The sequence below is a fragment of the Hipposideros armiger genome, unplaced genomic scaffold (assembly GCF_001890085.2).
Source record: "Hipposideros armiger isolate ML-2016 unplaced genomic scaffold, ASM189008v1 scaffold_809, whole genome shotgun sequence".
Taxonomy (NCBI): domain Eukaryota; kingdom Metazoa; phylum Chordata; class Mammalia; order Chiroptera; family Hipposideridae; genus Hipposideros; species Hipposideros armiger.
In genome coordinates this window covers 725832-739288 of record NW_017732159.1, presented here as the reverse complement: position 1 = coordinate 739288, position 13457 = coordinate 725832, and the positions used below count along the sequence as shown (strand labels likewise).

At 40.6% G+C, this 13457-nt stretch overlaps 1 protein-coding gene across 1 annotated transcript in view; it reads right to left on the bottom strand.

Annotated features, from left to right (window-relative positions):
* The window catches only part of PDE1C (phosphodiesterase 1C), a 485865-nt gene that overhangs the window by 97227 nt on the left and 375181 nt on the right, over positions 1-13457 (bottom strand). The window contains exons 6-9 of the mRNA XM_019628811.1: positions 12842-13024; positions 11811-11877; positions 6647-6763; positions 4753-4893 (exon numbers count right to left, since the gene is read on the bottom strand). Coding sequence (XP_019484356.1) covers positions 4753-4893; positions 6647-6763; positions 11811-11877; positions 12842-13024 — 508 coding nt within the window. The remainder of the gene's footprint in view (positions 1-4752; positions 4894-6646; positions 6764-11810; positions 11878-12841; positions 13025-13457) is intronic.

The following is a 13457-nucleotide window of genomic DNA, read 5'->3' as shown; positions in this document are numbered from 1 at the left end:
CCTCGAAGCAGTCAGAAATGTAAGTCCCACATGAGTATTATTCAAGGTTTATCAAACTGGAACAAGGTACAAGCCACAGACTCTACCAGTATTTTACTATCTACAAAATGCGAGTATCACAACTAATCCAATGACGGGGTACCTTGGCTGGCGGTAATGGCGGACTTGGAATTTTGCTGTGTACGACAAAGGAGAGCAAGCTCTGTGTGTGTGTGTGTGTGTGTGTGTGTGTGTGTGTGTGCACGCGCGCGCGAGCACAGGCGCACAGAGGCCGATGGGGGGCAGGCAGTGGACACTAGCAAATTGACACTTTGATAGGTGAATGACAGAGTTTCTTTTTTTTTTTTTAAGATTTTTATTGGAGAATTAGGGGGATGGGAACAGTGCTGGGGAATTGGGGGGAAGGGGAACAGATAAGTTGCTGTCGTTTTGTTCTTCAGTCTAGTTGTGGAGGACGTTGCTTCACTGGCCCAAGCTGGCACCATCATTGCGCTCTTCCCGGGTGAGGCAGATCAGTCGCCGGCTTCTGGACGCCGCTCACAGAGGCTGCTGGCCGCTCACGCTGGCTGCTGGCTACACAAGGTAGCCCATGGCAACCCACTGCCACAGGGGCTGCAGCCTACACCGTCGCAGGCAACTCATGGCAGCCCAGCTCCAGGTTGAGCTGTTGTTCAGCATCTTAGCTGTAGAGGGCAGTGTCACTGGCTCTCATTTGTGGGATCAGAACCGGGGCCCTCTGGCGTCCCAAGCCAGTTCTTAACCATCGCGCCACTCGGCCGGCCCGACAGAGTTTCTTTAGTCAAGTGTTTCCACCCATGCGCTGGTTTTCTATTGTAGCCTTAACAAATTACCACAAACATAAAGCTTAACGAACCCCTCCCGTTTATTGGCACAGAATTCTGGAGGTCAGAAGTCATCACAGTGTGGCTGGATGCTCTGTTCAGGACCCCACAAAGCTGAAATCAAGGGGTTGGCAGGACTGTGCTCCTTTCTGAAATCTCTGTGGAGAAATCTGTTTCCAGGTGCTTTCAAGGCATTCCCAGAAATCCTTGCCTTCACATGTTTTCCACTTGGCCCCTCCATCTTCAGGTTAGCAATGGCTGGTTGCATCCTTCTCACACTTCTGCCACATCACTTGTCTTTCAAGGGATCATGTGACTATATTAAGCCTGCTTGGAGGATCCAGGATAATCTCCCTATTTTAAGGTTCTCTGATTAGTAGCCTCCATGGCATCTGCCAAGTCCCTTTTGCCATTTAATGTATTAATAACACACTCACAAGTGTGACACCAGGAGGCAAAGGACACGGGGGCCAAAATTCTGCAGACTACAAACCCTAATAAAATGACTTAGTGCTCTTTAACCAGAGGCCACTTAGTTGTCCTTGGTGTTTCCCTTACAAATATGACAATACACCTATGATCACACAGCTTCTCTCTTCTAAAAACATAAATGAGCGAAAGAAAAATTAATGGCACCTCGCCCAACAAAAGCAAGGAGGGGAGCCAAGGGGTAGCTTTGGAGTTTGGAATCTTTTTACCTAAATCAGAAGCAGACTGGAGCTCAGAGTCTGATTCCTATCTAGTCAATCAACAACTCTTCAATCTAATTGTGTTCAAGGGTTTTCTCTTAGAAGTGAGCGAAATAAATCTGAAAAGGTTCAAGCATCTTCCAGGCATCCCAGTTAAGCCACAATGAGTAATAGAAGCAGATTCCAATGAGCTGATGATTTTGAGGCCCAGACATCACTTTACCAATGGGATGTTTTGATTCCCTGTATGTCTCACAGTTTATAAAACTGAAATGGTTTCAAGCATCTTTCTCTTCTAGGTTTGTATCGAAAGGTTAGAGTCACGACATGTTCTCCGTTCACCCGAGTGCTCCCCAGTGGTTTTGTAAGCTTTCCATGAAAGAAGTTTGTTTTCAGCCGCATTTCCAAGAAAGAGTGGGCAGGCAGCGGTTTCTATATTTAAGAATTATTCTGAATGTGGTCTGAGTTGATAATGAAAATCCAATGGCAAATGAGCTCGCTTAAGAACAGTGTACAGCACACCATGATGACTGGCTCCTGTGACATTGATGTTAACGATGACCTGCATTAGCATTAATGCTCGGGAGTGTTTCTTGAGAAAAATCTGTGCATGGTTCACCTTTATATCTCCACTATGCACAGTAGGCCCTAACTAAATATATGTTGAATAGCTGAGTCCTAAGTACATTTTCACATCTAGTTTGATCCTTACCACAATACTTTGAAGGATCACATGAGGATACTGAGGTGTAAGAAGATCAGGGGCTCCATTTTTTTTTTCCCCCATAGGCATTGTAGAAGCATGGCTAAATACTTAAATGCATGGCCTCAGAAGTCAGACCTGCAGCCAAATCCTGGCTCTGCTACTGCATTTGTGTGCTAAGCCGCCATAACAACATGCCACAGACTAGGTAGCTTAAACAACAGAAATTTCTTTCCTCACACTTTTGTAGAAGTACATGATCAAGGTATTGGCAGGGTTGGTTTGTGGGGAGAGTTCTCTTCTCAGCTTGCAGACAGCCACCATCTCACTGTGTCCTCACATGGGTTTCCTCTGTGCACGTGCATATCTGTGTCCTAATCTCCTCTCATAAGGACACCATTCAGATTGGATGAAGGTCTACCCATATGACCTCATTTGACCTTCATCACATCTTTAATGTCCCTGTCTCCAAATACTGTCATATTCTGAGGCACTGGGAATTAGGACCTCAACATACAAATTTGGGAGGGTACAAAATTCTGCCCATGGCAGATACTTTATGATAAGGCAATCTTAACTCTATAAATGAGTTTCCTATTTTCCTATTGAATTTGTGCCATTTTCTCATTGGTTGATTTATTTATATAATCTGGAATATATATATATATATATTATATATATAATATATATCATAATATATATATAAATTTATATATACATAACATTTCTTCAAGTACTTAACTTCATTATGATGATTTTTTTATCCTACAGAAGGTTATAACTTTAATATACTTGAATTCATCAATATTTTGTTATATAACTTTTGTGTTCTGAGGCTTAAGAATTTCCATTTTCAAGGCTATGAACATATTCTCATATTTTTCTAATATGATCAAATTTTTATTTTTATACTCACATCTTTAATTATTTTGTCTGATACTTGATAAATGATTTGAAGTAGGACAAAAACATTCTGTTTTTTTCCAAACAAACAACTATCCCCCAAACATTTCTGAACTGAGTAATTTTCCCTGTCCTGTAGCTGTCCATAGACATGTCCCCACCTTCGCACCTGCAATTCTTTATTTGTTATAGTCTAGGCAGAGTTCTGCCCTTAACAAACCACTGAGGCTCTTCATGTCAAGGGTACCAGTGACTCCCATTTGGAAACGTTAACCAATTCATTGATATATTTGTCTATTTTGGCACAAATACCACACTGGTTTTTATTACTATAGATTTAGTAGATATTTTAATATCTAGTAGAGTAAAAGCTACCCCACCACACATATTCTTTTTCAAAATTGTTTGTTAAGGTTGTAAAATGTCTATTTTACATACATTTCAGATTCAGCTTATCACAAATTGCAGACTCAGTCCATGTTAAATCCTATTGGAATTTTGATTGGTATTGCTTTGAATTTATAGATTAGTTTGAGGAAAACTGCCATTTATATAATATTGAGGGTTTGCATTAAAAAACATGGTGTATTTCTTCACTTATTTAAACATTATTTTTGTGCCCTTTAATTTAGTTTTACAGTTTCCTTTTTATCAGTTTTGAAGTTCTTCCTAGGCAATTTATAGATTTTTTTTAAACAATTGAGAATATGTGTTTTTCTATTACACTACTAATTTCTAGTGTATAAGACAGCTGTGTTATCCAAATCTTATTGAGGTCTTTCATTTGATCTAATAACTTATAGTTGGTATTCTTGATTTTTTTAAAGCAGACAATCACATTATTTTCACAGGATGCTTCTTTAACTTTTTCACACACCATACTGCATTGGCTGAGACCTCCAGAAAAATCCTCAAGAGCAGTATTAGTGTGGGCGTCCCTGCTTTCTCCATGTTTTCATAGAACCACCATTAACTCTGACCTTTGCTCTAAGTTTCTGGCAGAAACCTGTTAGCACATTAAACAGGTTCCCTTTGTGGTGTTTCTATAATTTTTGTAAAATAGCTTTTTTAAATAACATTGTTTTTAAAAATCAGCTTTACAATAAAAAAGAACTGAAAACTGATGAGAGGTATGGGGGAAATCCTGAAAAGTTTTCATAACAACAATTCCTAACTATTGATTGGCCTTTATGAGGCAGACATAGCGCTTTGTATTTTGGATACTTTATGCCTGTCACAGAACTTCTCCAAGATACAATATTTTAATCAAGTTAGAAATGAGGAAATCCTGACTCAGAGATTCAAACAATTTATCATAGGTCACAAAATCTAATAAGTAATTAAACAAGGATTTATATCCAACTATAAATAGCTCCAAAGCCCACACTCCTCCCCCTGTATTCCATTTTTAATACAGTGAGATATTAGATTAAGTCTTTTAACATGCCCACACAGAAAAGATAACAAATGGGTACTGAGTTTAGGAACTAAAGGACACCCAAAGAATGTCTACCTTGATGCCAGTACTGCAGAAAATTTCAAAGTAAAAAGTCATAGAGACCTACCTCCGAGACCTAGCTGTTTGTGTGAGCCGAGGGTTCCTATCTGTACTTACCGCTACTCCCGTCTTATAGAGGAGGTAGTGCACAGTCTGTGTAACATCGGCGGCATGCATTAAATTGTGGTAAGGATTTTTATGCTTGCTGTATCCTACTTCCAGGGCCTCCACAAATGAGACGAGTGCAGAAATGGGAATCTGAAAAAGATGAGTGCGGTTCATTAGCTAGTTATTTAGTAGCTTTAAGGGAAGGGAAAAATTATACTACAAGATCATCTCAAAGACATTTAGGGCAGAAGGGTATATATTCATTCATTTCTCCAGTAAAGGTTCGAGTCTTTTATTTCTCAAGAAATAAATGAACACACATTGTGCAGCATATTTCATGTATGTATGAGAAAACATAACATACACCAAGATCTTAAGTCACTTAATAATTGCAAAATAAATACAAGCTGTCACCTCCTGAAAACTGTGCCCTTTAGACAAAATGATTGTATGCATTAGACACATGAAAAAAACAAATGTGATAGTCGGTTATCATGGGGATAGAAACAGGCTATAGGCTTATGTCTATTACTTGACAATTTATTATATGTACCTAGCAATTTGGAATAATATTTCCAATTAGCCTAATTGCTTTGCTATCTCAAATATGTATACTATACATACCTTCTTTTTCTATGTGGCAGAAAGTGAAGAACAATTGCGAAATGTCTGTCCAAACTAAGGGAACCCTTAAAATAGTGATTGTTTTTAGCTTTCTGGGTCAATTCCTTGGTTTAGGATAAATTATCAAATACAAGACAGGGGAAAAGGAAAGAGTGTGTTTTTCAGGAAACTAACAATCACGTTAGTAAGAAAAAAACAAGGAAAATATTACTGTAATGCTGTGCGACAGTCCCTAACATGCTCTTCCTTGGACACATTCTTCCATGTTTATCATTTGTTGACTTTTAAGAATGCAAATATTGCCTTTTACATGTTTAATTATCGTTTTTAAAAATGAAGATCCAAGAAACCTAGTTTCTTTGGGTTGTTCATGAGAGATCTATGAAACATTGAACTGCTAGGTCAAGTTGTGTGTATGTACACGGAGCTTTGTTCTGAGGAAAAGGCCTTAGGCATCCACCAGGTTTTCAAGCAGATTTCAGATGCCGAAGAAATGACAGGCCATTGCCATAAAATGTCTAAGGCTGTGTAAGAAATAGGCAATCCTTCAAAACGCAATTAGGAACTGTGCTGTCCAGAGATATCAACATGTTGCAGAGAAAAAGGCCTGCGTTTTCCAGAGGTTCATCCTTAGGATGAGAGAAGTCGGGGGATCATAATATAACAGATGTCAGCAGATGGCTCCCCAGGTTCCCTGCAAAACCCAGCCTGACCTCCAGAGTCTGCAGAATTAGAAGGTGAGGGGCTTGAACACTGGAAACGATTCGTGCTCTTTACTTAAAGTTGAAGAATTAATGTGAAGCCTGAATGGCTGGGCAATACCAATGATCTGTCACAGATGATAAGTGAGACTATCTGTCTGCATTTGAGCCAAGTGGTGGGGAAAAAAAGTTTGCAGAGACAGCAGGCGATCACTTCATCTCCATTACTGTCTCCTTGTTGGTAGTGAGAGATCGTACATGATATCAGGCTGAAATGAGATCTGCGGGCAGAGCCGCAGGGAACTCTTCTAGTCTGGGCTTCGAGTGGTACCTCTAGGAAGCCTGAGATCAAAATGTGTCGCTCCATTCTCTCCCCGGCCAAGGAGCCCCACCAGGCAGGGAATGTTAACGAAAAGTTCCTATCACGGAGGAGTCAAGGTGGCAGTGACTGTCAGGCTGACGCAATCCAAGTCACCCAGGGCAGCTTTTGGTCTATATGAAATGCATTCTCTTGGTCTTAGCCCCAAAGTCATGCAAGGATGAACAAACATGTGCATTTTTTAAAATTAGGCACTGACCTTGAAACGGCTGATCAGGTCATACCGCGTGAGTAACTCATAGAAAATGAATTTCAGTGCATGATCCCCGCTGGCTTCATTGAGAGAAAAGACATCAAAGGACCACTTGTCCACATCCTGCAGGACCGGGACGGGGGGGGAAGGACACATTAGTCCACAGCCGCTTACACAGATCACTCCGCTGTGGAGTGGGCCTGCAGCTCCACCCTAAATTTCACAGCCCCTTTCACGCTCAGACTTTTTCCAACCTGGCAGACCTACATAGAAGTTACTTATAAAATATTAAACAGTCTTATTATTAATAACTGAGTGCCTACCATATGCTAGGTAGGCATTGTGATCAGTGATAACTACGTAATTTAGCCTGAAAACAACTCTAAGAGGCAGGTATGATTAGTCACATTTTATAGACAAGAGAACTGAGGAGTTAGTTTCCTAATTTCCCTAAGACCCATCACGAGTAAGTGCCAGGGACACAAATGGGGCCTGTACACCAACACATGTTCCCCCGATGCCTAAGCTCAGCTCTTTCCATCCAGCCCTTCCACCACCCCTGCTGGATTTCAAATTTTTAATTCACCTGACAACCTACGGTGCATCTCTACTCCACTGAGAATGTGAACCCGCTTTTTAAAAGTGTTCATAAACACACATGACATAGAAAACAAAACAATGTGTCGCATCAATCCAAACTGCTGAGCTGAGCCCCAAGAAAAAACCTTCATCTCCCAGTTCAGAAAAACGTTATCACTTCTGGGGACATACTTCTCAAATCTGTAAGTCAGTTTACTGAAAAAAACAATATGACTAAGAGCTAAGCTGAACACACTCCTCATATACCTTTTGATAGACAAAGCCTTATTTGTCTATAAATAGCTACTCCAAAGTATATGTAAACATTGTCTGATGTGCTTTTGACTTATAAGCAGCTATCTGTGCATGTAGTAAACAAAAGCATGTTTAACCAAGAGTTAAAGCAACAGTCATTTGGTTTCACATTGTGATGACAGTCTCACGTTCAGTGAAGAAAGCATGCCATCATGAGCATGACAATAAGGACCCGTGTGAGGCCACACTGAGTCCAGGCCAGTTGTCAGGTGGTGTCCTGAAAGAGACCTTCCTATCAGGAACCCCTGGCCTGAGGGGCTCTCACGTCAGCCCTCACTGCATCCAAACATCAGCCACACATCCCAATTGTCTCCCTCTCCAAACATCCCAACTGTCAAGATCATCCCAAGGCCATTGGGGGTCTCTTTCATGGATGCCAAGGCACAGAAAAAAACTGAATCATATATAGGGAAAACCAACCTTTTCCAAAAGGGTTTCAAACTGCTTCAGTTCACACTTAGTGATAACCTCATCTCAGTCTTCAATAACTTCTCCTCCATTATAATAACTAAAGAATAGCTACAAAAATCGAGCACATTTTCTGTGCCAGGCAGGAAATGTATATATACACAGTAGGAAGTGTATATATTCATTTACAAACCCTCACAACTCTATAAAGAGGTGTTTCTTTCACCAGTTTTGCAGACGGCAACCTCAGAGAGATGACATGAAATGTCTAATGCCATTCGGTAGCAGCACCCGTCAATAAACCCTCTGACACCCCCCCTTGTGATATCATCACCAACAGATGATGACAGATGGCATTGTAAAACCCAGTGAATATATGCTGTGACCCAGGCCTCAGGCCCTGAATACCCCAACAGGGCCCAGGCCATAGACAGTGGGGCCACTTAAGAAAGTCCTAAACTTTCGCTGTGATTGCTGTAATTGGCATTGTCGTGACATCCATTGTCTGACCTTAAAGTAAAGTCCGCTGACAACTAAGTAGATGGGAAAACACTTTGCCATGTCTGACAATGTTTAGTCCTGGTCTCCAGAATGAATAAAAAAGAGAAACACTACCACTGGAAATAAAGTGATTACCACAGTAAGAAGCCAATATTTATTCTAAATATTAGAATTTAGAGTAATGAGAGGATGAGCAAATAGAGAGCAAGACGGATGTCCTCTCTGGCCACTCATTTTCAGAAGGACTTAGTGGATGGTTCTCGAATCCTAATGTTCTTCAGAACCACTTGGGATGCTCAGAAAAAAATGCTGATTTTCAAGGAGGGGACTCTGCAGAATCCTGGTGTGGAGCCTAGAATCCCCCTTTTAACAAGCACCAACTTTAACTTTCTTTTTTTTTTTAATTAAAGTTTATTGGGGCGACAATTGTTAGCAAAGTTACACAGGTTTCAGATGTACAATTCTGTAATATATCATCTATATGTCACATTGTGTGCTCACCACCCAGAGTCAGTTCTCTTTCCATCACCATATATTTGATCCCCTTTACCCTCATCTGCCACCTCCTCACCCCTTACCCTCTGGTAACCACTAAACTATAGTCTGTGTCATTGAGTTTTTGTTTGTTTGTTTTTCTTGTTCTTTTGTTGTTTTCAGTTTTATATACCACATATCAGTGAAATCATATGGTTCTCAGCTTTTTCTGTCTGGCTTATTTTGCTCAGTATTATAATCTCAAGACCCATCCATGTTGTTGCAAATGGCAGAAGAGGATCCGTAAACCATTCTCCCTCTCTTACCATGCTTGGCCCACGGGCAATTACCGTGGAAAAGCTGTGTGAACTTCCTTTTAGTCTAATGTAAAAGAAGCCCGAATCTCCTCATTTCCTCCAGCTAAATCCTGGGGTCTCTCCAGGGCATCTCTTCCTAAGTCACACAGCAGATGCCCTTCTAAAGAACACCGGGGCTGGCCGAGTGGCTCAGTTGGTTAAGAGCTCACTCAAGAGTGCGAGCTCTGAGCAACAGCGGTTTGATTCCCGGCCTGACCTGAGCTGCCAACAGGATGGCTCAGCTAAAAAAAAAAAAAGAAAGAACACCACACCCCTACATTTCCAATAACCCCACCTCAGAAGACTAGAGAAAAAAGATCTCAAGTTAGAAGCCAGTATATACTGAATGGAAAAATGCACCATATTTCAAATTTAGAGATTGGCGGTGGTTAATTGTTCTCTTACTTCAATGTTATTTTATGCCATGTTCTTACATTAATCACAAAGGGTAACCTGACAGTAGAGTGATGATGGTTATTTTAGTGAATTGTATTCTCTCAGTCTTTGGGGACATTTTCTGTAATAGAAGACAACAAGAGTGATTCCATATAAACTGCTGCCAGTGGAGTGGGAATAACCTTTTTCTAACAGGTACTACATTAAAAAAAGAAAGAAAAAGTATCTATCTATGTGATCTCTCCAACTCACCTTCAATCTACTGCAAATAAAACCAGAGTCTAGGGAGGTGAAAAGATATTAGATTGTAAAAAGGTCTTGGGCTTCCCCAATGAACAGGGGTCAGGACTAACAGAAACAGCAGTCTTAGCCTTGTGTACGTATCAGCAAGCCTTGAGGAGAAGGATAGCAATTCAGAGAGTGAGTGCTTTTGTTTTGTCTGAATCATCTAAATACTTTTCCCCCTCAGAAAGACATTTGAGGATTACTTTTCTATGGGCATAAAATAACAATTCATGAACATCACAGGTTGTTCCACATTTTCTTCAGTTTTTCCAAATAGAAAAGATGTACTAATCTTAAAGACATATTTTCATAAATTTCTTAGTGCCAGCAGAGCCACCCACATTTATGTTTACAATAAAGGAAGAAATTAAAGATAAAAGATGCCTTTAATGTTCCAAAGACTTTCATTGAATGTTTCAGGTTCAATTAGGAAAATCAATGCAACTTTACAGTGGTATTGGAACCATCAAATCTAGTGTGAAATGATTTTACTGATTAAATGGAAAATGTTGCTGTGAATCACGCTGATGTATTGGGCATTGGAGTGGGGGTTGAAGAGGAGTGAGAGAAAACCTGTCTTCTTGTTGTATCCTTCTTGAGAATCTTTCCTGCTCTTAAGAAAGCTGAAAATCTGAATATTTAGTCTCACAAATTCAGCTAGTGAATGTCTTTGAGACAAGAGAAAAAAACTATGAAATATATAATCAACATGGCCCTAAGGGACTCTCTCTTGACATTAAATTGATCAAGAAGCACTGTCACCCTGATTCCATGAATAGGTAATTTAAGTCATCTTATGAAAATGCCATTGGGTAATACTTTTTTCAGGTTTCAGAGAAACACAAGAATAGGCATAAGAACACCAGCACATGTTCCCCTGATGCCTAACCTCACCTCTTTCCATTAAGCCTTTCCCCTCCCCCTACTGAATTTCAAATTTTTAATTCACTTGACAACCTATGTTGCTTACCTGCTCTGAACTTCTCCGCAGCCCCTAAGCAAGTGGACACGACTCCCTGTGTAGGCATTATGTAATGTCAACCAGTCCAGTGATCCAGGGCCTTAGCACAGACCCACCCTCAAATCCAGACAACAAATCATCTTCGACACAGCTGGGCTAGCCTCAGACCAGTGGGTCTGAATCAACACTCACCTCGAAGAATATATCCACATTCGGACTCTTAGAAATATTCCATGCAATCCAAGAGCTTGCCTGATTAGAAGTAATTCTGCAGGATTGAGCCCATTTAAATTCAAACATCTGCACATCAAAGGGAACTTTTGGGTGCGGTGAGAGACTTGAGACAACAGTAGGATATGTGGAGAGAACAAAGGCTCTGGGAGCATCCATTCATGCAGTAAAATGTTACTGAGAGTTTACTATGTGCCTGAAACTGGTATCGAGCCTTAGTTCTGTCTCTGATTAACTGTGTCTTTTTCAAAATCTCACTGAGTCTCAGTTTCTTCATCTATAGAATGAACTTAGAGTAGGTAATCAGATAACGGTACAATGGTGATCACCGAAGACTCTCCTTTATAACCACAACAAGTTTGATCTCCTCTGGCCAAAGTCACACTGAGTCCCATAATGACAGAGCACTGTACAGATCACTAAATGACTCCAAGGCAGTAGAAAGAAATGAAACCCACACCGCTTAATTTAATAAAAAATTAGCAAGATGAAGGCTAAAAAGATACCAATACTGTCAGAACACATAAGTGAAAGATAATAAAAGTAAAAAGTCAGGTATGATTGGGAAATGCACAAATGAAAGCCTCGTATTTTCTAATGACAAATTTAACTGTACTTTTTATGGGGTGCCATGTACGTTGTAAGACTTTTTCATTGGCATTACCTTCAGAGCTTCAATAACAGCTGGTGGGTAGCTCAGTCCAACCATGTTGGATGTCCGTCGATACATTCTGGCAAAGTGAGAGAGGGAGAACATGCAGAAGCTTATCTTCCAAAGAATAATTAGCAGGCCGCAGACGTATAACAAGTATTGACAAATAATGAGACGTCATGTCAACTGGTGACCCAAAATACCTAAAATTTCTTTTATAACCTTTCTCATAGCACTCCAGTGGCCTAAGTGTTAAATTCAAAAGAAGTCAAAGCAATCTCAAACACATGAACTGATGGACACACAAAAAAATATTAATCTATGTGGCTCAAATTGGAAATTAAGCTATTAAAATGGGTCACCTCTTCTGCCAGAAGTAAATGATAGTACAGACAGTTTGCAATGCAGTATTTTAACCTGGATACAGAACTCCTATGGGCTATCCATTTAGAGGAGCCTGTTCTTTAGAACTGCCAAAAAAACAAGAAAAATGTCCCAGGTGAACTGTGGCATTTCTATAATAAAACCTGTAATTGTACCATAAGGATTATAGGAAGAATAAATCCATTTGTATAATAAGGATTACAGGAAGAATAAATTGATTTCTGGAATCTATTTCCAGGGAAGGGGGCCAATTCAATTTCAAAGAACAAAATGGCTAACAAAATTGGAAAGTTTCATAGAGAACTCAAACCCCTTAAATGAACTACCCGCCCAGGGTCAACACGCTGTCCCCCATCCACATATGTCAAAGGATAACAGATTAGTGATGTCATGCTTTAAAAGTGAGAGGCTGAACTCAAACTAAATCTTCTCGAGTTAACAACAAAGAATTCTGACCAAAGGCAAAACCTTGCCCTAACGATGCTACAGCGATTAAAATAGACATGTTTCAGCCATCTCTCATTCAAGACTCTCTTTCCACCCAGAATTTTCAGTATTTGTAAAGATGCCCAAACGACATCCACGTGGATCTTCCAGTTCCTGGAAACCGGGGTTTCTTTTGCGGCTTTGGTCATTGATTGACTGACAGCTGTCGTTACCTCTCCACAAATATCCCAGCCTGCACTGCGTGCACGATGCTCTTGAACCGCGGCTTCTCCTCGCTCCTCCGGAGCATCATCCCCATCTGCCGCGTGAAGGTGGAGGCCAGCCAGTCTCGGACCTCGGAAGGCACCGCGTCTGACTGAATGTCACTGAGCTCATCCTCCGTATCCAGGAGTCGCCTGAACACAAGAAACACAACCGGGGCGCTGAGATGAGACCGGAAGTTAGAGCTCTCTGTTCAGAACAGGTGCTCCTTCTCTGCACCCACCTGCATACACAGATGCAAAGACACCAAATTCAAATGGCCACGAAAAATACAGCACCTTTTGGGTAAGGCTTGGGAACGCTCACCATTTGTCTTTCAAGAATGTGTTTCCCACAATTTATGTTTTAACATGGCTCTCTCTACCAGACGGGACAAAGGAACAAAGAAGTCAGAGAAAGCCAAATATACTGTCTCAGGCTCTGTGGGTCTCAGCCCCATCGCCCTCAGGAGCACCCAATATCTTTATTCCTAGGTTTGTGGAATTTGAATGGGTCTTCCATTTAAAAATGCATTCACAGGGAGGTTTATTTCTTAGATGAACCATGTGGCATTATTTTGTCTTTTAA